At 36.9% G+C, this 24166-nt stretch overlaps 1 protein-coding gene across 12 annotated transcripts in view; it reads left to right on the plus strand.

The window, feature by feature from the left end:
* MADD (MAP kinase activating death domain) overlaps nt 1-22310 on the plus strand; it is a 74441-nt gene extending 52131 nt beyond the window's left edge. For 9 of the 12 annotated variants that reach the window (XM_082058800.1, XM_082058802.1, XM_082058796.1 and 6 more), the window contains 11 exons: nt 91-153; nt 523-643; nt 1784-1889; nt 4153-4263; nt 5270-5377; nt 5461-5625; nt 6855-6927; nt 8792-8898; nt 14233-14302; nt 19116-19162; nt 20784-22310. In XM_082058800.1, the coding sequence (XP_081914926.1) occupies nt 91-153; nt 523-643; nt 1784-1889; nt 4153-4263; nt 5270-5377; nt 5461-5625; nt 6855-6927; nt 8792-8898; nt 14233-14302; nt 19116-19162; nt 20784-20891 (1079 nt within the window). In that variant the 3' untranslated portion in view covers nt 20892-22310. The remainder of the gene's footprint in view (nt 1-90; nt 154-522; nt 644-1783; nt 1890-4152; nt 4264-5269; nt 5378-5460; nt 5626-6854; nt 6928-8791; nt 8899-14232; nt 14303-19115; nt 19163-20783) is intronic. The other 3 variants (XM_082058805.1, XM_082058807.1, XM_082058799.1) reach the window with 1 other exon arrangement.
* Nucleotides 22311-24166: the final 1856 nt, after the last annotated feature.

The raw sequence follows: 24166 nt of genomic DNA on the forward strand, positions 1-24166 counted from the left end.
TTATCTGGACTTGCTGTTAATCAAGAGCTCTTTCTTCCTGTGTTTTTCATTCTTTCCACTTATCGCTCCTACCTGCTTGGAATGATACAGGTAGGGATAAAGGATCTGTCTGGGACCAGTTAGAGGATGCTGCAATGGAAACCTTCTCTATGAGTAATAATCTTACCTTTCCACTTCTCTGTGTGTTTGTCATGATCTGTGTTTGTGTGAGCTATTCCTGTCTCTTTCAGGCAGTGTTAACAGTATATGGAAGAAGATATACTCCTTAAAGAATAGAGAGGAGAGATGCTTTTATGTAAGGGTTTGAAAAGATCATGCCATGAATTAGAAAGAGAGCTGTGTCTTGTCTTTTACACTTTTCCTCAGTTGTGATACCGCTTGTGGTTTAAAAGTAACCTTTTTTTTTAAATATATGGATTGTGTGTTGGCTTATGGTATTTTCAAGGAATGGAAAGGAACAGGAATTGAGTATTTGACTGGAGTAAATGGAATAAATGCTCAATTTTTGTATACATTGCATAGGCAAAGAGCGTTCAACTTTGTGGGACCAGATGCAGTTCTGGGAAGATGCTTTTTTGGATGCTGTGATGTTAGAGAGAGAAGGAATGGGGATGGACCAGGGACCTCAGGAGATGATTGACAGGTAAAGTTCTTTCCTCCTCATTGTTTCACTTGGGGCTGAAATAGTAAAAAAAAAAATTAATTTGGCTGAGCATGCTATTGTCACTTTGTAAACCTTGTTACTATACCTGAGAGTTCCAAAGTGAGCCTTGTGAGTCTATGCTGGCCACTACCTCCTGATACTGAAATACTATCTCCAGTTGTGACATATATTTTCTTAACTCTTGTAGAGAGGTCTTATTTCCAGAGAAATGGGGAATGTAAGCCTAATCACAGTATGAACACATGGAATACACTAGATCAGTAGTAAAGCAAGAGATTTCTGTGGCAAGATGACTATATTCTGGAAGAAAGGAAAGATATCAGTGTGTTGACATAAAGTGAAAGAATTTAATGTCTTCAGAAACTGCATATTTAGCCTTCTCAAAATGCAAAGTCACTTACAGGTATTTTTACTTTACAGCTCTAGTTAAAAGAAACAAACAAACAAACCACAAGGCAACCATTCTCTGAAAATATCTGTGTGGTTGCTTAAAGCTAGACTACTTCTAAGATGTCAGTCTTCGCTACCTGCTTGCCTTTTTTTTTTTCTCCTCAGCTCTGTTAGTATCTAATAATTCTCTGCTCCGTCTGCCACCTGTAGCTGTGCCACCTACACCCATGCTATTATGTAACAGGGGATCCAGTAGCCAAAATAAGAGCCACTTTGTGGGGTGCGGCTTTGAAGATTGTTTCTTTTTCCACAGACTACCTACCTTAGTGGAAAAAAAGTGCCTGTGTGTTTCCTTCATCAGTTTACTTCTGCACGCAGCTGCATTTAAGCTCTAAAAGCAGGTAGCTCTTGTACTGAGTTGTATGTTCCTCTTCTGGCAGTTGTAATTGCCATGGAGCTGCAACTGCAGAAAAGAGGAAATGGATAAGCCCAGTGAACCACTGAGAACTTTCCCACTGAGCAGGTGTTATTTACTTCAACTAAATAATAATTAATGGGAATGTTTAATTAGTGATCACAGTGTTTTACTGGAAGATGCCCATTTGGCTTAGTGTTTTTGGAGGTTTTATTTGCTGTACGCTTTACAAATAGTGTGCTGTCCTCTGCCGGTGCTTTAGTGAACTGGATGAAGAATGCCTGTGTCTGCTTCAGGTCTAGCTCTTCTTGCAGGTATCTTTCCCTGGGAGAACATGATCGAAAGCGTTTGGAGGATGATGAGGACCGCTTGTTGGCTACACTGCTGCATAATATGATTGCTTATATGCTTATGATAAAGGTGACTTTTTTTGCTTTTTAATAGATCACTGCTCAGATTTAAGCAGTATATTTTGTTGATGTTGTCTTGAAACCATACACCTCTGTTTACAGAGCTCAGAACAGTGAAATAAAAAAGAATGTTATAAAACGTCTCCTGATCTTAGTAAAAAAAAAAAAAAAAAAAAAAAAAAAAAAAGCAGCTTCAGTACCTGGAGATTCTTTGAGATAACTTGTCTGTGTTTTAGCAGTTTTGTGCCATGGGTATGCAAATACATTGCCATATAAAATAGAATTTTTTAGTCCTACTAGTACCTTTAGAGGACATTCTCATTATCAAGAGCATGGGTTCTAAATTGAGAGCATCTTGTGATCTCCTCACAGCAGCAAATTCCAAATCTTCTTAGGGAAGTTATAGGTAAGTGGAGAACATGGGCAGATTGTGGATATATATATCAAAATGAACTCAATATGAAATTGGCTGTTACTAGGAAGCAACCCTTTTTATCTCATTCAGTGGGCTGTGTATATGCATCTTAAAGCTGCAGGTGGCTACTAGCAATATCTTTCTTTTGGTCTTAGTAATTACTTAGGTAATCCAAATCCTCCCTCGAAGTCACTGGGAAAATCAATCTTCTAAAATTTTTGTCATATTTAGAACTAGCTTAGGTGCATGGTTTTACTTGTAACAGATTTGATGCACTATGCTGTCTGGTGTAACAGCTTGACGGTAAGGGAATAGGGAGAGAGAAAGGAGGTATTGATTTTTCCTAATATAAATGAAATGTGAAGGTAAGTTTTAAGATGGAATTTGTGGATATTTGAAATGAGTTTATTTCAGAAGACAACTGTGGGATTTGGCCATTAGGACCTGCATTGCTGCAATACTTAAAAGTAATAATAACCAATGCAGCTACTTTCATCAAAGGATGCAAAAGAAGAGAGCAAATAATAGTTTCAAAAAGCTTTCTCAGGAGAGATGTTGATAGAGTTAGTCCCAGAGGGGAGAAGTGCCTTTTGGTGTGGTGAAAATAATCGGATCCCCAATAAAAAACTTTTCTGCGGCAAAGAGATAAGGAGGCAAACAGGATATTGTACCTTTTAAAACAATATCACTCTGGACCTCTCTGTTATACATCAAAAGGGAATGCAGGGGATCTGAGAGTTGTGATAAAAATATTGTTTTTTTCAGTGCATCTTCAGAGATGCTGAAGAATGAGGATGGGATGAAGAACTGGGCAAAAGAAGTGGGGTTTTTTTGTTTGCTTTGTTTTTGTTATTGTTGTCATTATTTGTTTTCCCTGACTATCAGTTTGGGGATAAAAGGTCATGGATCCAGAATTTGGTATGTATTCTTTGTATATAAGATTTTTTCAAGCAGTTAGACAGAAGGCTTTAAGAAGCTAAAGACTGAACCAAGGTATCTCAGGGCAGCTTCTAGTAGAAACTGCAAAGTTGGAAGGCCTTCTGTTACTACACAGGTGAATTATTTTGAGCTGTCAAGGGAAATATAATCTTCTAAACCCAACACCTTCTTTTCTTGTTTGGGGATAGCAAAGCCTATTAGTTTTTACCTAAAAAATTCTTGAAAAATACAGTGCTGTCTTTGAAGTGCAAAGATTAAAAAGAATGCCTGATCTAGCTTGAAGTCGTTGCTCAAGCATGAGTGAAGTTAGTATCCATGACTGACATTTATAATAATAATAGCCTTTTGAAATGGCACCGAGGCAGAAATGTTTTGTGTCTTAGCTTCTCTGCAGCTCATCTTCAGGAGGAACCTGCTGCTGTTCGAGGATTATCTGGAAATGTGTTAGACCCCGGCCCTAGTGACCAGGAAACACATCATGAAGTAGTGAGAATTCTGAAAGATATTGTGCCTTTGTGTTAATATTTCTTGTGTTGAGGGCTTCTCAGCTGACTAAATCAACTCTTTGCAGAGAAAGAGGTGAAGCTTGCCGGGCAGATGAGACTCATCACCTAAGTGGCAACATGGAGAACTGAGGCTTTTGCTGTCAGTAGTTGGGTGTGGAGGGTAGTGAAATTGCTGCTCTTGTGCAAGAGTCAGCAGGAAATCTGTTGTGCACAGTATCGCTTGCCCAGTAGCTGGGAAAAGTGGTGCATGTGCAACTTCTGCTTGTACTAAAGAGGCCCTACCATGACTGAGTTGGAGAACAGTTGTTTTGCTGTCTTAGCAATGGAAACCAAGATATGTTGATTTTTGGAGACAGGAGTCGCTGCCTGTGAATAGAGAAGAGTATGTAACTGCCTTTATATCTGCCTTCTAGGTGAACAAGAATGATATTAGGAAAAAGGTGCGTCGTCTGATGGGAAAATCACATATTGGATTGGTGCACAGCCAGCAAATAAATGATATTCTAGACAAACTTGCCAATCTGGTAAGAAAAACAGTGATGAGTGATGTACCTGCTGCAGCCACGTGGAGGAAAAATATTCGAAAGCTATTCTATACAAACTCCGTAAAACTATAAAATTAATTACATTTAATTATTAAATACTGCCTTCACAAAGGCCGTGATTGTGTGACCATGTTTATAGCATTATGTTATACAGTTATCAGTTAGAACTTCAATACAAATATGTATAAATATGACACTTCAGTACCATAGTTCAATACAACCCTCATGTTTTCTTAATAGCACTTGCATGCGGTGGGAACCTTTACTCTCACTATATCCGTAACAAGTTTTCAGTTTTCCATCGGTTTCCAGGTCATTATAAGACTTGTAGGAATCAGTTTCTGTACAAAGCTGTTTCCACTATCAGCTGCTGTGTGGAATAAGCCATATGTCCTGTAATGCTCATTAAGAATATAGGCTAACACTTAGGTTAATAAAACTAGCCAGCTTTTAGCACAGCCGTCACCAGGGTGGATACAAGTTAGGCCCTAGTGCTATTTTTGCAAAGCATTCTTACATTTGGAACTTAGATGTATGCACAGAAAGGGCACAGAATTATCTTACAATTAATAGGGAAAAAGCAGACCAGTTTACTGCAGTGTTACTGTAACCCAGACACCTCACTGTCCCACACTGAGTATGATACCAGCATGAATGTTGTGTGCTGTGATAACTCTCATAGTCACGCTTGCTGAAAGTAAACTTGTCACATTTGTTGAAGCTAAACTTACGAGGTTGTCTTGCTTAAGGCTTTATCCAAAATTGCCTCCAATCAGCTGTGTTAAAAATACTACTTTTTTCTTTGATTTGATGGAAATGCTTCTACTGTCACCTAATAGAATCATGGAATCATTTTGGTTGGAAGAGACCCTCAAGACCATCATGTCCAATCATTAACCTAACTCTAATGGACTATTTTTTTCAAGGGATCGGGAAAAATTGGTTTCAAAGTTCATTAACGATTGCTTTTTTTTTTTTCCTCTAGAATGGACGGGACCTCCCTGTAAGACCCAGTGGCAGTCGCCACATCAAGAAGCAGACTTTTGTGGTACATGCTGGGACAGACACAACAGGAGACATATTTTTCATGGAGGTAGAGACAAGAATAATGTGAATGCAACTAGTAGCATTCAATAATTAAAATTAGAAATGTTATGCAATGTTTTGTGTTCCCAGGTATGTGATGATTGCATTGTGCTGAGAAGCAACATTGGAACTGTGTATGAACGTTGGTGGTATGAGAAACTCATCAACATGACGTACTGTCCCAAAACAAAAGTGCTGTGCCTGTGGCGGAGGAATGGTCAGGAGACACAACTGAACAAATTCTACACAAAGAAGGTACAGATCTTGCTTAATACAAGCAATACTGAGGGAAAACGGCACAAAACAAACAAATCCTTGGTGCATCATATTTCATGTTTAATCCAAAAATAGGATTCTCTCTCCAACTGTGGTTACTGAAATGCAGTGGCTGTTTAACAGCACTGACATCTGAATCTCACATTATGCCTTGTAATTTACCTGAAGACAGTAGTATAGCAGGGTGTAATTTAAGAAATTACATGTGTAGCTTTTACTTGGGTTTTTTGGTTAGAAGGAGGAAAGCATGAGTATTACTAAATATTGCATTATCTTGCAGGCATATAAAGGTAGTTAGAACATTGTGGTAGATTCCTGGCAAAAAAGCTGAATAAAACTATGTCTTAGCAATTCAGTTAATTCTGTCATCTTTAATGGCAAACCCAAACTGACAGATAATTTTTTTCTCCATGGGACCTAGTTTGATTTTTTTGTTTAGTATACGCCTACATTCTCCACTGATATGAAAGCCCTTTTCTTCTTCTTATGATTAATTGTAAATGCGAAGAAATAGCTTGAACCTACAGGGAAAACTCCAGTATCTCTTAGAACTCCAGTAGTTCCTACACAATGACTAGCAAACAAAATGTAGAGATTTGTAAATTCAGGTAATATATTGAAAGGTTATTATCTTTGATATATAGAGAGATTAGATTTCCGCTTCAAAAAATTCATTTTACACATAGACCAGGTCATCATAATGTGGGCTTCAGATAGAAAATGTTCTTAAATTTTACTCTAAGGTTATGGCTTAACATTATTTGATATTAGAGAGGGAGGTTGAAGGAAGATGAACAGAAGAAATGGCATAAGGAAATTGTTATGAATAACAGATAGATTGTATGAGCATGACCACTAACATTGATTGCTGGAAGATGAAAGAAAAGGTGGGATTGTGGTATCGTCGAGGCTTTTTCTATGCTTGGAAACTGAGGAAACTTGGTTAGATTGCTCATGAGCATGTGCCAAGCTGTAAACTCGTCACTAGCTTGTGCCATGAAATTATATGAAATAGTTTCTCTGTCAACTTGAAAAATAAATACACACATTATCTAGTAATTAGCTGTGGCTGAACTTTTATAGGCTTTTTGTTGTTATATACCACATGGGGCTTGCTCTTTTTGTAAAATCTTAGTATTTTGCTGTGCTATTCCTTTAGTAATTTGGAAAAATAACATTGTATTTATTACTCTTCTTTTATATGTTAGTGTCGGGAATTATACTACTGTGTGAAAGACAGTATGGAGCGAGCAGCAGCAAGGCAGCAAAGCATTAAACCAGGTACAAGATTTTGCTTGTTGGAACATTTATTGCTTAATCTGCAATCAACAATTTTTTAAAATTAATAATTTATTTGAACATAATCTCTTTTTGCATGGAAATTTGGAGGTAGATTTGCACATCCATGTGTACATAGCAGACTTACTGTTATCATTAGCTTCCCTCCTTATAGCTCACTCTAAATACAAACTAAAACAAGACAGTGGTATAAAGAAGAGTTACACATCAGGAGGACTAGGTGTCAGTAAAATGATAACTCAGAAAAGACTATGAGACTTCAATTTCACTTTGTGTTCATGGTTCCTTGTATTCCTGATTGAGACACAGAACTATGCTGACCACTTTGTGTTGAGAATGGAGGCTAATTAATGAGCATATTTGTCTTAGTGAATCTGCACTGATGAATCAGCAGCTTTCTGCAGACTTTCAGTGCACAAACCTTGAAAGTCTCGTGCTGGTGCAAGTAACCCAATGTCCTTATTTCAGTATAACTTCTCCAGTGTAGATGGTCTTCTTAGTTTAGCATAATTATCTGGGCCAGGACAGCATAATTATACTGGTGAAACTTTCCTTGGCAAACACCCCTTTCCTTTTCCCATTGAATCAAAAAACATAGAAAAGTAGACTTGCAGTTTTGGGAGACTGAGTCTTGGGAAGGCAATTTTACATTTTTCTTAGTCCTCAGAGAGCAGCAGGTGCTGTATATACCTGGGTAACAACCATGAAGGTGGCTTATTTTGTACCTTTATAAAATGGTTGTTTCTCCATTGCTGGACTCTGTTTGCAGGTTCAGGGTAACATCATTGTGGTTTCATATTTTCAAGTGTGATTTTTGTTGCAACTTTTTTTTCTTTTCCTCAAGTTGATGCTAGGAGCCATGCTTTGAGGTATAAGACTCCTTTAGGTGTACTTTAATGCCAAATCTACATTCATAACTGGCATCATCATGACTGAGAAAATGATTGTGTTTAAATCTAGCATTGTAAGCATTCAACCCTCAGCTAGCTCTTGGAGCTTGGAAGAGCCACCATTTTCTTCCACCTACCATTAGTCCAATTTAATTTGAGGAGGAGGAGAAAGTACTGGACTTTCACTGAGGGTAGAGGAGTCAAAAGTGTCTTTGAAAGCTGTTTTAAGAATTAGGCAATAACGTAGTATTTAAAATGTGTTTGAAAGGCATTCTCCAGAGTTCAGTGGTTCTGCACAAATGATAATGTTTAAAAAATCATTACAAGAGAGCATTTTCTAGCTGAATTGAATAGTGGAAAAGAAACTAAATGCAAATGCCTAGCTTGTCATCTGTTAATGCCCTTCGTTAAATTGTCATTGTTATAACCATGTTGACTTCATCATTGTTGAAAGCATTAAACAATGCCATACAAAACCATCAAACTCACAAATGAAAGCCTAGTTTGTATCTGCTTATGTGTTTCTACTTAAGACTATGCAGTCTATGGTGTTAAGTAATTGTATTGTCTTACCATACAGAAATGAAACATGGCATTTCAAACAAACCAAACCCAAATATGAACTACAAAAAATACAGACTGAACTGATACTGGGTGTCCTTTCATGTAACCAAGATGCAATTTCTTATACGTAGAAGTCTAGTGGTTCTCAGAAGCTGTCATTAGTGAGTGGACTCTACTGAAACGCTACCTCCTGTTCTTAGTAGTGTCCTCTTACTATGCACATCAAATGGAAATTGCATCCAATGAAAATTGTGTTTTTATTGTTTCGTATTTCCCTTCTACATATCATGACTTGGCTGACTGCTTTCTGTTCTTTCTCTCTCTCTGGATTTTTTTATTTTTTTATTTTTTATTTTTTTTAATTTTTTTTTTTTTTAATTAACATATCACAGGCCCTGAGTTGGGCGGTGAGTTCCCTGTGCAGGATATGAAAACTGGTGAAGGAGGTCTTCTTCAGGTCACACTGGAAGGAATTAACCTGAAATTTATGCACAGTCAGGTATGAGGGAAATCTGTGAGAAGACTGTGAGCATGAAGCTTTTTGCAGCACGCCTATATATGTGTTTCCTCTTCCCAGAGTATCAACAAGGACGAGGGATGGCATGATGGGGGTGAAAAAGCATATGTATCTTTACACACAAACACATACTCACATTTATATGTATGTAAAAATACACTGAAATTAAATCTCCTCAGGAAAACTATAATCAACTCAAGAAAAATGTTGATACAGATTTCAGCTTCTTGTTTCTGACAATCTGAATTGCCTAAGCACAAAACAAATGGTAGTCAGTATATTAAGGGACAGAAAAAGTGATCAGTCATAATCTAAACAGCCATAGTGCATCACACTGTGAACATATCCTGCTGTCATAAGCAGTCAACCTTAAATATATAGTTTTTGAACATTATAGGTAGAGAGGGCGACCTTCTGCATCACATTTAATCTGTTGTGTTTTAGAATTCGAATTCTGTAGAATTTAGTATGAAAATAAAATGGGAAAGTGGCTCTTGCTGTAATTCACAAAAATAAGAAAGAATTACTGATTCTTTTTTCCTTCCAAATAATATATTGTGGGCATAGAGGAAACACAACTAGAATTGTCATCTCTTCCTTTGTCTGGATGTTGTTTCTGTTGCTTCCTTTGATTCTTGTTTTTTATTTTGCTTTGTGTTTTTTTGTTTTGCATATAATATTAAATGCATGCTATGCTAGACATTAGAATTGATTTTTAGGGGGGAGAGTGTGTCTGTGTTTGTGTGTGAGAGAGAGAGAGAGAGAAAGAAAACCTTCTGTCAGTCCTTTGTGGAATGTTCTTTCCTTTCTTCCTGACTAGACTTTTCTCCCCACACAAGCTTTGTTCTTCTTTGAGGATACATCAGTGTAGATCCCACTGGAAGCGCACGTGCATCTCAAACATACATGCTTAGAGTGTTTAATACTTCTCGCAAGGTCACAGCAGCACCATGTGCTTCTGTGAGTTATGTGCCAGTATAAGGAGTGGAGAGTTGTGAACTCCTTCAGTTTTCTTCCTGTCTGTTACCTGGGTAGAGCCTGGACCACAGCTGACTTGCTGTAGTATTTCAAACGTACTCTGTGATGGAACAGTCTACACCTGTATGACTTAGTTATAGGCTTTAACTTTTTATTGGATATGCCGAAATACGAAGAACTGCAAGAGGAACTCATCAACAGTACAGAATGAATTTTCATAGTTACTGGAAATGGCAGATCTAAAGCCTTTGAAAACTAAACCCTGCCCTCAAAGCAAGTTTGTTATCACTATAGAAATTGCTTTGTCCAAAGGTAGGATCCACCATAGGGAATGTTCTGTTTGCTTTTCCTTTTTCTTCTGCCAGAAGTCAAAAAATACTGAGCTTAAACTGCTCATCTCTTGAATAGCCTATGGCAATGACTCTATCTTATCAATGAACACCCAGACATATATGAATTTGCAGTGCAAAAATATATGTAAGATGGTAGCCATATCATCATGGTTTCCTAAGTGTAACAGGCATCTTCACAAGACAAAGACATTAAGTGTTAAGCACATAGTGAGCACACAAACTAAAACTCCAAATCTTAAAACATACCCTTGTCCTTAAATTCAGCCCCATCCCCCCCCCCTTTTTTTTTTCCCAAAAAGACTGGAACAACATTCTGAAAGAAAACCTTAGGGAAGCCTAGTACTGAATGTTGTTATATGACTGTTCAGACCATTAGCAGTTGAATTTCGTACCACAGATACTGAGTCTTGTGCTACCACCAGCACTCCTAGAGTTCTAGCTTTATCATATCCTTCCTTACAGAGAATGATGGTCTCATTTGCTGTTTGTGATGAAAATTACTACATCCTTTCTGGAAGATAATCTATGCAGGTCAGACCTAGAAAGTATCCCATCTGTCTCCACCACCTGAAAGATTATTCTTCCTCTTTATCCCCTTTCCAGTTACACTCTAGACAGATCAGTTTCTATGATTTAAGATGGATATTGAAACAAGTACAGTTCTGGGAAATATATTTCACTTATTCAGTACGTTTAATTCTTGGTCTGTTAGGTTTACATTGCCACCTGGCAAGGGCATTCAGTACCATTTAGTGGACCTAAGGCCTATCCTTATTTTCCTTCTCAAAACAAAGTGTCTGGACAGATACCAAAGTTTGCCATTTGAGGTTCTGTAAAGAATTGACAACTGTAGCAGTTATGTAAAGGACTCTTACTAGTTGCACTATGCCAAAAAAATCCCCTCCAATTTCATAATCTGTGGAGCTAAAGGATATTTGCGTTCTTAGTCTGACACTCATCAACCAGTCTGCCTTCTTAATAAAAGGTCTGCAGTTCTAGATTGTCTTTTTCAAATTTCATATAAATTATATTAATTGGTCTGTAAGGCAGTTGATTTCAGAATATGTGCATGAGCATGATTAAAACCAGGATCCTACACCCATTTCTCTGGGGATGCTGGGTCAGGATACTGACCAACAAATGCCTACAGGACCTCATCAGGCACAGCTTTCTCTTCATCTGCCTTTCCTTAATCCATATACAGGCCCTCTTCTTGGCCCTCCTTCCGAGTACTCTTTTCAGCAATGCAACTTACTAAAAGAAGGGATTTCTGTTGCCCTGCTTGGTTGCATATCATGGAATTAATTCATATAGAACATAGGAAGAAGGGTTTCCACTTGGAAAAAAAAAAAAAGAAGAAAAAGAAGAAAAAGATAAATTGAGTCTATTCAGTCCTGAGAACACTGAACATACTGCTTCAGTGTTATAATGGTGCTTGCTTTCATGAAACTGTTTTTGAAGGTTCTTGACTTGCAGTGTGTATGCTTTCTTTACCTCCTTGTGAATTCCTCAGGAAATGTCTTAGATGCATGGTGGGCCAATCTATTATTGGCATACAGTAGTTGTCTTTAGTGTTCACAAATTGTCTCACCATGCAAGCAGTGCATGTAAGTTTAAGAAGAAAAAATGTCAGAGGAAGCAGGTCAGAGGAAGTCCTTTGGAACAAGAAGGAATCAAGAGTACCTGTGGCATTGGCAGACTATTCTGAGTTTACATCCACGAATTATATTATAATATTGGGCCTCAGTAACTCTGTCCCCATTATGAATTAATCTGTGTCAAAAATAGATGGAAGTTTAATAAAATGCAGCAGGCACATGCCCATCTACAGTAGGATCCACACTGAATGCTCTGTCTTGAAGAACCACAGTTTCCCTTGGGTAAGTAACGTATTTCCTTTACACTTGTTTTTGGATTGAGAGGAGAGCATCTCTGCCCTTAACCAATATAACAAGAAGCCCATCAACTCATATGTCTTCTGAAAATGGGTAACTTACTGTAATTGTGACCAACTCGATATATTCTCTTATCACTTACAACTCGTGTGGAAATGTAGCACTCCTTACATTATGCTCAGATCATAAGCATCTGAGGCAATCAAGTCTTTTAGGCTGCTTTACTGTTACCAGATAAAACAACTAATGTTTCACCTGAGCCTTTCTATTGATTTTCTGAATTTTTACTTCAGACTACTAGCAGAATCTTTTCACATAAAATAGTACAGAAAAAGGAAACTAAGGGCAATAAAGTGTTATTTTATTGACTTGTTTACTCAAATGTTTTTGACCAACTAAACTGACATAGAATATGGGCAAAACCAGGCAAACAAAGTTGGGATTATGTCTCCATTCCCAGAGTGCTTGAATGTAAGCAGAAAGCAAGCTTCAGATTTTCTGATTAATTCAGTGGAAGTTTAGTTTTTTTATATTGAGCAAAAAATATCCTGGGTCTGTTTTTTAGTTCTCTGCTAATAAAAATAATAATAAAACCCCCTTTGTCTTGAAAATCAACCTGACCTTTCAGATCTACAGTGCATTTACTGATCTCTTTTGATACAGATAAACCTGTTTCTTAAAAAAAAACCAAAACAACACAACAATTTCTGGTGTTGACTTCCTTTGCCTTTCTTGGGTAGCATACCATCTATGATTACATGGCTGTTGCTAGTATGGGATTCAAAAGGGTTGCAGAGATTTCCTTTCCTTTCTTTCCAAGACCATGAAGTTTATCTAGTAACATGTTTTTAAAAAGGTCCTATCATCATGGTGTCATAAGTGTATAGACAATGAAAGTATCCATCCCACACTTTGTAATGCAGTCTTGCAAGGGTCTCTCTAAGGTACTGAATGTAGACTTATTCTGAATATTAGGGCAATGTTACTCTTTGTGTTTCTTTTGCCTTGAAAAAGCAACTATATTAGAAACTGGAATATGGAATTGATTCCTTATATCACTTTCTACATCTTCTTATGTCTAGGTACTGACTCTGATGTGAGTGTGCCTATAAGAGATGTGCCTATAAGATCGGACTGTTTTGTATCTTGAAATAGATTGGATACTGAACAAACTCATTATGCTCGGAGAACTTGTTTACGCAATCTTGGCATCTTGGTTCTGGACTGAAAAACCTAGCCATGTAGTTCAACTTTTTTGTCTTTTGGGGTTCATGTGCATAAAACATGGGTTTAAAGCAGGTTTGTTTTCTAAGTGACTGCTCAGCTGGCAGCAGGCATGTATGAAGTGAGCGAACAGTAGAGAAGGGTCCAAACTCTCCCATCCTTTTAAAGGAGAAAACCAGTACTGTTAAGTGAGAGTTCTGAGAGTAAGTGTGCAGATTATATATCATGAACTGTAGTAAAATTTTCAATGGCAAGGCTGTCAGGGAGAAGGAAGATTAGTGGTTCCTCATTGGATTAAATTTGGCTACTGGATACGTTAGGGAGGGTCAGTGTCAGGGTGGGAAGTACAGTGCCTCTTACCTGCCCTCTGTGCTGGAGGAGGATGCATGGAGGGGCAGAAACTAACTGGGATGGATCAGAGGCTACAAATCATGCCAAATTTGGGAGCCAGCTTTTTTTCTCGTCCCCCTCTTCTGTTGTATTTCAGGTGTGTTGGTATTCTTTTTTCAATAACTCATTTGAGTGCCTGAAGGGGTAGCAATGTTGGATATGTCAGAGTTACTAACTCCTTCGTTTCTCTTCCATGCTTTCTCCTCCTGCAAGGAGCGGAAGGTACTTCATCTTCTGCTGTCTTTGCTTCTTAGCGCTTTTAAGTTATTTGTTGATTTCTAGCATTGTGGCAAGTTTGTCTTTTGAATATTTATTTCACCCTTTGTTTATATATTAAACTATAAATGAACTGGTAGTGTATGCTACAACACTTTAGCTTGTATCTTCTGTGATATTTTTGTTTTGTTTTTTAGTTAAAAAAAACCCAAACAACAAGCCTGACTAATTTTATATTACTTTTCCTCCTGTTTTTGTAGGTTTTCATAGAGCTGAATCACATTAAAAAGTGCAATACTGTGAGAGGAGTCTTTGTCCTGGAGGAATTTGGTAATTACATTATTTTGATATTAGGTCTGTACTCACATGGCAGTAACTCAAATTTCCAGTCTCCAGATTGAGAGTTGCACGGTAGTTTCAAAGATGGGAGAGAAATGTAGATTGCACATGAGAAATCGCCTAACTGAGAGATGGGTGACTTAACATAAAAATTTACACATTTTCATCATATTAAGATTTGTGGCCTAGGTGCTTTTTGTTAATCGACAAATAAGATGTATTTCTGAAGCAAACAAAACAACAGTTAAACTAGGATGTGTGTAGGAATTTTCTTTGGTATCTTCTTTTTTCATCTGAGAAACCGCATTTTTAAGCAGGACTTTAAGCTGATCTTTCTCAGCATACTATGCTTTCATTATGAAGAATTACTGTTAATTGCAAAGTTTCCTCTTTGCTTTCTGTGGAATTTCATTTTTGTTGCATTAAGCAGATGTTTTGTCAGATTGCACTTTATTTATTCTGTGCTTTTTGTTTCAGAGCATGACTGGTAAAGAGTGGAAATGTAAGGGTTAAGGAGAATAGAGAATTTGTGTAGTTTTGGTCAGTTATTGCTATTACATATAATCTGCCTACAGTCTAGATTGGGGAAAATTCTGGGTTACTCTTCAGTGTTAGTGTCAGTCACACTGTACTTAACTATTGTCTGAAAAAAGAGTGACTTCAGATGCAGCTCTCTGGAAGAGTGATCCACATGCTTCTCTTGAAATAGTCCCCAAATGCGTATTGGTTTATTCCTCTACTCATCTGTGAGACATATGTCTAGGTCTTAAGTGTTTGTATGAAACATTTAAAAAGAAGATAAAATTTACAGCATTCTTTCCATAGTAGATCAACATCCATACTTTGGCCATTAATCAAAGTCTAAATCAGCAGCTCCCTTTACCAAGATACTCATTGTTCTTTGGTGCTGTGAATAGAATATTCTGGCTGAGGGATTCTCTACTAGAAAATCGAGTTTGCTGAAATTAATGTCTTTGTCCGTAATAATGTGTTGTCTCCTTTCGGTGATACAAAGTTGTAAGGTATTCAATGATAAAGCCTTTCTGACTATTGCAGTTTGCTTGTTGTTTGCCAAAAATTAATCTCCCAGAAGACTGGGATTTGAATTTGTGAACAATTTTTTCCCATTTTCAAAAAATGTTGTTCATGGTTCGTATGAACAGATGAGTGTATGTAAACCCTGAAAAACTTCTAATAGTTTAGATGTTCAGAAGGTGTCTGCATTTTATGGTTGTGTATTCCTTTGATACCATCATTTCACCCTGACAGGCACGGTTCATTTTACTACTTACAGAAATTGCTTAAGGTGTAAAAGATTATTGATTAGTTTTACAAAGGTGAGAGTTCAGAAGCCATAAAATTAGCTTTAAAATGGCTTCAGCTTCTGAAGTCTTTAACTTAAAAGAAATTACTTGGATCAGAAATGAATTTTGGATCATTTTTTTTGAGAGGTTTTATCTCAAAGTATTTAATAGTTTGTTTATATTGCACAAGAAAGACAGTGTTTGACTTAGTTGTTTCCAGTCAACTTCTATTGATGACTCCATAATACAGCATTTATCCCCCAAATAATGACTTTAATTACTGTAAGAAAGTAACAAGGGCCTATTGCAAAAGCTAGAATTGTGTTATGGAACTTATGAAAGGGTAATTTTAAGAAGTAATTAGAAATAAACCAGGAGTTGGACACCACAAGCAAAAACTGAGAAGTTAAACCAATGAAATTAAAAATACCCTCCTCCCAAAATAGAGGTCACAGACAAGGACAAATTTAAATATACTAAATGAGATTTCCAGTTTGCTTATCTAGCAATAAAGAGAAAGAAGGGAAGAAAGATGTTGCAAGGGAGTTAACCTTTCTTCTTGTGCAGAGATGAGAGGCTACCTCAGAGCTGCTTTTTAAATTGTTATAAATTTTTAAATTGTTATAAAGATGAGAAGATATGCTGGTCTGTCCTGTTCAAAAGAAACTAACATGTTAATTTGTTAAGAGCATTCATCAAAAACTTACATGGACTTCTTACGGATGAAGTTATTTAGATGTGTTAAACATTGTGAACCTTGCAGTCAGATTCATTATAGTAGGAGTATACTGAAGTACTCTCCCCTCTTAGAAAGGCAGAGAGTGGTAAGCATGCATACACCAGTCTGATGGGAAATACATCAGTACAAGGTTTGTTGATTTGATTTTGCCAAGCATGAGTGCTCCAAGTTTAATGATATTGCAGCAGGAACTTAAAGGTCTGTTTGTGTTAACACTGGGTTTAGATGGCAGCATGGAAGTTGGAATTGCGATTTCAGAGCAGGATGCAAGCAGAAGTTCAGGAATTGTTGCCCACAAATGGAAGTGGAGATTTAAGTGAGGAAATGTAAGGCTCTTTCCCCTGGAATTTGAGTTACTGCTGTGTACTTGTGCTTTACTTTCTTGTGGCCCCTTCACTGCCGCTGCTATGAAAACCTTCATTCTCCAGCAGGTAAAGTGATGTCCCCTAAACTCATTCTGTGCTAGCACCATATTTTCATTCACAGGACCAAAGGCTGCAGGATGGTGCCTAATAATTTACTCCCTTCATCTGCTTAGTTCAGCAGCATCAGGAATAACTTTTAGTGTTAGAAGAAAAGTACTTCTGCTAATCTCTTAATTTGAGTCATGGGTCTTTTATTTTTCTTGATTTATTTTTTTTTCCTGCTTTTTTCTTTCTATTCTGCAGTACTAGTGCTTTGACTTCTCTGACGCACTCTTTTTACTCTTCCTAACTCAGTACTCTAGGATCATTTTCCCTATTGGAAGGACTGTGAGGGAGTACTTTACTTAAAGACAAGGCATTTTACTGACTGTGAAGTGCAGAGACAGTAGTGCCTTGCCTTATGTGCTCTCCTGTTCCCTCTCTTCCTGTTCTCAGTTATGATACAGGATTTTACAGCTTCCCATCTCTCCTCCCCTCATGGCACAAGGTCCTTACACCTTTCCCTTCCTGCTTTTTGAAGAGTTTATGAACAGTTGTATGTTATCCAGTGGTCAGTGAGACTTACACAGCTGTAAAAGTCCTACACTATTTGGCTGTGCCTCACTCCCACCTTTATCCTCTGGTGACACGGAGTTCATTTGGAACATCTGGTGCCAACGGGTAAGGTAGCTTGGATGTGCACCTCCTTATCTCCCCAACTCTAGTCACTGAGGCAGTGCAGCCTGGGTGTGCACTTACCCTGTCTCTCAGTCCTTAATGTAACTGCCAAATCCAAGAAAAGAGAGAACTGAAAAATGAAACAAAAATATTACATTACCTTTTACAATCATATTTTGTACTTTTCAGTAGCTTTTTTCCAAGAATGACGATACCATGACATACAAGAATTAGTAGGCACTGGTTTATATTTAGAGTGCTTTCTCAAACCCAGTCTGCACTGCCTACGTTTGGCGCCTTAGAGTGTGACCTGTATCCCTTTCCAGCGTTTAGCCGTGTCATATCATAGTTGAAAAGGTGATATCTGCATGGATAGGTTTTGTTGTGGATTTTTCCTAGCTATTCAAACTGAAACTCATCTGCCTCTGTTTTCTTTCTTGTCACTAGTACTATGTGTAATAAAACATTTACCCTTCCTCTGTGAACCTGGTATGATTTGGTTATGCATAATTTCTGTATTGCTTCTTCTAAATTTTTTTGTTGTGACACAGAAATTCCATGGCAAATTTCAGCTGTTCTTGAAGGGAAGTATTCAAAGGTGGTCTTGGTATTCCACTGATCTTAACATTTTAAATTTGCCATTTGTATTTCTCAGTGTGGTCTTTGTTTTCTCCTGGTGATTTCCCATGGTATCTGTTCAGGTATTTGTAGACCCAAGTGCGGGTCAAAGGCACAGTTCATATGCAGTGCACAGTAATGGGATGGTTACAGCTTGCTTTTCTGTGCACAAGAGGACAAAAGGCAAATTTTCTTGGGCTATATTCTGCCTATTTCCTTTCTGTTTGAGGCAGTGCAAGGGAACAAGACGAAATTTTCCGGATAGTAGGTTTTTTTGTTTTGTTTTTGGTGAGTGCCTTAATCTTCTTTATCTATAAAGTCTTCTAGAAATCAACAAGCCTGGCATTTTAAGTATATGTGTAAGTGAAATCAGTAATTTATTTTAAGGCAATTTGTTCAAAAGCAATGAACGTTTTCAGTGAATATATCAAGTCAATACCATCAAACACATCCTAGACAGGAGAAAGAATGTCTTGAGATCTTGAAACAGAACTGAGAAACGGTCTTCCACTTCAGAAAATTTTTTCCCTTGGCTCCTTCTTTTGTCTGGATTTCACTCACTACAGTTTCCAACAGTTCTTTTCAGATCTGTTTTTCAGCAGAGAAGGATTCAGACATCCAAAGGATAAAATCTTCGGGAATTGCATACTGACAAATTCCTATGGAATTGTTGGTTTATGTTTTGTGGTAGTAGACATTACATATATTTTGTCATTTAAGCCTACTTTGTCGTTAATTTTACTGTCTAGCAGGAATAAGTAGTAAGAGAAAAGACAGAGTCTCTAAGAACCATCCAATATCTACAAAAAGAGACAGTGAAATATTTTTGTCAAACTGAGTAACTTGTTGTTACAATACCAGTATCTTCAAGGACTTATGTAATGTAAATGAAGAGAAGAAAGAGTATCGCTTAGAACTGAGGGATAGTAAGGTGCCCTGTACCTGCGCCTGCTGTCTGTGTGCATCCCTTCCCTTTCCTATGGGAACATTGTGCTATTTCTTTCCCCTTTTCCTCTTGTATTTTGAACTTTTTGTTTTGTCTCTTGCCCGTCCGGTTTTAGTTCCTGAAACTAAAGAAGTGGTGAGCCACAAGTACAAGACACCAATGGTAAGTCAATTGTGATGCCTTCTGGTAGTTCTTTAGAGGATATATCTTTACATCCTCATGTGGCAAAAATAATTACATTGAGAGTGCAGGATTTGCAATGCTAATACTGCAGTGAAACACCAGCTGCTCCTTTATGATAGTTTTTCTTAAGAGGAGACAACAAAACTTGGTGATTGTTGTTTTTTGTGAAATTACCGGAACTCACAGGTAGTGCAGAAATCTTAGTCGCTTTTGTTAAGATGCAAGGTAGCTGGTTTGGAATGAACTTTAGCACAGCAAGAGCTAGTGCATTTCCTCATGAAAGTGAGCAGTGAGATGGAAGAGAACAGTATAAGTACTGATTCCTGCCATCTGAGTTATTGCTGTGGTTTAGTGTTCAATTTTTTGTAACAGTTTTTGAACACCAGCAATTGATAATGATACTTAGCACTTTTACATGTAATAGTTCAATGATTGGGCTATATGCACTATGAGGAAGAAACAGAAGACAAAGATTATCTTAAGACCTGAAATTTCTTCTGTTATTTTATGTCTGAAGTGCAGTGTGTACACTTGGTGATTGCATGGAAACTCACAGTCCTTCAAGAAGAGAGAAAAATTGCTTGAAGAAACTAGAAATGTTTTAGAAACAAAATGCTTATAATATGTATAACTTAAGAAGCAGATAGCTGTATCTTTTAATGAGAAAATCCAGTTTAATGAAAATTAATTCTATCCTACACAAGTGTTTAAGATTGTACTATAATACAACAAAACACGTTATTATGCTTATTACCTTTACAAAGACTATAAATGTCAGTTTACAGGACAAGAACTTTTAAGATCACCAAAATTGCCAGCATTAGAACTAGGATATAGATATAGAAGTCTTACCTTCACTGAATTGTGCTGCTCGTTGCATGCTAGAGGGTTTTCTGTTCAACAATAGCACACTGAATCAGTTAAAAGCAATAATTGTAAATCTTGCGAATGCTATGTGAAACCCTCTGCTTTAAGGTAGTGACAAAATTGCTTGGTATTCTTCATATGAAACATGCAATGTTGGGTTGTAGGTTTTTAAAAATTAAATAAAAACTGAAAGAATAAAAAAGCTTGTGTTATCCATGAATTTACTAGTGTTGATTAAAAATTACAAGGATTACCAGGCCTTGTACTTGTTAGCATAAAAATATAAGTTGTGAATAAGGAAAAATCCCACCTTGTCATAAGCTGAGACACAGTATTGGATGTTTAGTCTTTTTAGTTAGTTCTTCCAACCTCTCCCAGAAAATTTCTTGTTACTTCATACAACAGACCAAAAGCAAATATGTAGGATGTTTTTTCCGAAGCCAGCTGGCCAACTTTCTATCTTAGCATACTGTTCTTAAAAATTATTAGAATCATACTAACAAGCAACTAATGTTTTTATCCCAAGGAAGTTTTTTTTTAATTTGTTATAAGGCTTTGCTTTTTTATCCATTTCAGTTAGAAGGCAGTATGGGACATATTTTCCTGTTATTGTCTGTAGGCAGAGCAGTTGTCCCATGAAGAAAGGCATGCAGCAAAATACAAAATGCACAGTGGATTTTGTAAAACACTAAATCATATTAATTTCATTATCTCCTTTTCTGAATTCTTGTAGGCTCATGAGATCTGCTACTCCGTGCTGTGTCTCTTCTCCTATGTGGCTGCCATTCGTGGAAAAGAGGCAGAAAACAAAAGCAAACCACCTCGACCAGTTTCCAGTTGATCACAATACCAGGAAATACCTACCCTTTGGCATGTTGACGTGCAAAACTCTCATTTTTACTGAAGTTACTGGAGCTCACTTTACTGTCTTCTATGAGAACTTGATTATTTATGTATGACCCTGCAAATCTTTCCCCACAGAAAAACCTAAGACTTCACTGCTCAGTCTCCTTCTGAGTTCATCCTTAGTGGAGTTTTTATATGAGCTGTTAATCAGACAGTTTTGAGCATCAGCATCCAGCTGTGAGTGATCTACTCTGGCCATTTTTTTGGAATTCCTCTTTTCTTAAGATGACTAACAGCTTGTGTTTGGTTGTTTTTTTTTTTTGTTTCTAATGGTACTTGTTACAGATATATCACTTAACAAATGCAGGTTTCTGCTTTCAGATTCTCTGGTATGTGCACAGTGGAAGCAGTCTGGTCCTGCATGTTGTTTAAATGTGGTGTTTTTATTGTTTTCCTTCTGTGTTGTTCATTTTTACCCACCAATATTGAGTTCTTGTCACATAGTTCTTCAAACCGTTTGGTAGAGAGGAACGATTTATCTACCATAGTCTTAAAATATTATATGACAATTGAAGTTTGGCTATTAAATTGGTCCACCTGTGGAGATGATTCCTCCTCAAGCGAGAAAATAAGTGGAGAAACTTTGAATGCAGTATATTGTGAAAAACCCTGACACCTCATGGATGGTGTGGATTTTCAAATGGGAGTTCAGGTAACATTTGTAGATAGCCCAGCAGTAGAGTTAACAGATGCATATAATCAGTACCTAAAGAAGTTAATCACAGGGATTAGAAAATTAATAAGGACAAGTAAAACTTGGAAATATTCTTGGCAGAAGCACATGGCAGACCCACGTCTTTTTGGGTTTGTAACTATACACAAGATATTTCTATAGCAATCTGAAGAATGTGTTCAGAAGCCCAAAGGATTATGCTGCCCCCGATTTTTTTAAGCTATTGCTTTTTTCTAATCTGTACCTGTATATCAAGGAATCTTGCAAATACTGTGTTAATATATAATGGAACTCCCACAGTTAAAACTATCCATCACATTCCTTAATTTAAGTAGGCCGAATATTAATGTTTTTTGCATTGTGTTTTTGTTTATGAACTGTAGGACACTTGTCTGGAAAGCTCTTAGGATGCTGCAGGGGAGACTGGAGAAAATAATGTTACATGTCAAATACCTGGAAAGATGCTCTGATACAAACTGATGTATTGTATGTTTTAACATGGAATTCTGAGTAAATGCACCCAGAAATAACCCTGTTTTGACTTGGTCAGGGTGTCTGCCATTTTGAATGAAATACACTAGTAATGGCTGAGGAAATGATGTAAATATTATAGTACCACATCTATTTATAGAAACTGTACAGCTGTCTGAATGTGAAAATAAAATGTCATTCAACCAGCAACTGGTTTTCATCCTCCTGTGCTTTTCTCTTGATGCAACTTATTCTGAAGTTAATGTTAAGTTAATGAAGTTAATATACAAAATACATTATACATATGTATGAAATAATGAAAAAGATAAGACTATAAGTGGAAAATCTACATTTCCTTCCACATAAACAGTTGAAACTTGTTTTTGTTCTATCATAACACCCATGTAATTTGTCTTTAAAAAAAGTCAGAAAAACATGAATAGGGAAAACAGACACATCTGAAATATATATATTTTTTTCATACATGCAAATAGAAGCAAAAAGTAAAGGATTTTTCATCCTTTCCTTAACACAAAGGTAAAACTGAAATTTGCAAGCCCTGAAATTAGCCTGTTTTGTATTTAATTGATTTTATTTTCTCATCTGAGACTGTAATTTTTCTTATAGCAGTATCTGAATTTTTAGCAATTGTATTATTCTTGATACTACTACATTACAAGTATATTTAAGACTGAAATCAGTTTGGGCTACAACAGATATTCCGTTTACTGTGATACTGGATCCCACTTAAGTAGAAAATATTAATTTTTAAATTGTAAATATTATGTTAGCAGGCCTACTTACATATTCAAGCCAGTTAATTTAAAATATAAGGGGAAGATTAGAGTTTAAAATAATTAAATACACAGCATCACTTACTATATACAGCTCCTTTTTTTCCCCTGTAGAAGCTGTATTTTTGCAAGTGTATTTTTCTGTGACTTAAAATCATAAATACATAAAGTGCTGTATGCTCTAAACTGCTGAGAAACTTCAGTCCACAGTAAGACTTTTAAAGGGCCTGATAATAAAAATGGTCCTCTGTCCCTTTTGACAGAATTTTTTTAAAGAACAGGTGTGGCTAAATAGTTACAGTGCTTGATGTTCAACGGCAAGGAAGAATCAGTAATAACTTCAGACACTGTGCTTCTGCTCTTTAGGTGAGAGCAACTGACTTGGCTTTAAAATTGAAGACATTTTTGAAATGTACAAAATCTTTCTTGTACTTGATGATGGTGACTTGGCAGGTGTTCTGCTAAATGTATGTATGTAGCGTATTCATCTGAGACAAAGGCATGCTGTGCGGTGTTTCCACTACTAAATACACAGTGCTGTTCTCTGGATGCCAAATGCAGATCTGGAGGTTGGATTTAAAATTGGTCCAAAAGCATAAGCCTTCTCGAATGCAGTCTTCCATCCTTTCCATCTTCACTTCATCACTCCTAAGCATTGAGAGGTACATAAACCTTACTTTTAATGAAAAAATAATAATGAGTGATTTGCATGTGTTTTGTCACATCCCACTTATTTTGATCTTTAGGTAGGACTTTCTTAGCAGCAATAAGAACTTAGAGGCTTCTAAACCTTCCAGAACCTAATAGAAGACTAAGTGAGAATAAGTGGTAATAATAGCGATAGAAGATTCTTTAACAAAATTAATAATCCTTCAGTTTTTACCACTAGGAGGAGCCTGTGTCTTAGTTTTTAAGTATTTCAGGATGACAAGCTTTTGATTTTAACACTTGTGATACTTCCAAGGCACTTACACAAATACGACAAAGATTCATGAACTCGCCTTAAAATTTAAGGTTTTGCTTATCCTGAACAAGTTTATTTTTCTGCTACAGTTCCTTGTTGAAGTTAGTTTTCAAAATGACTGTTGTTTTCTGCAAACACTGGCGTTTGTGACGCGTCTGCCTGGCAGTGTAACCATGGTTACTAATTTATCTGTGAAAGTCGGAAGATGTTGCCTCTGAGGTGAGATCTGCTTTCTGTGAGAAAAATGGTTTCTGATCAACTCTGACTTCAGTGGTATTAAGGAACTCTAAGTCACTGCTCTTAAACAA

This window comes from Streptopelia decaocto (assembly GCF_964273445.1).
Source record: "Streptopelia decaocto genome assembly, chromosome: 7".
NCBI lineage: Eukaryota > Metazoa > Chordata > Aves > Columbiformes > Columbidae > Streptopelia > Streptopelia decaocto.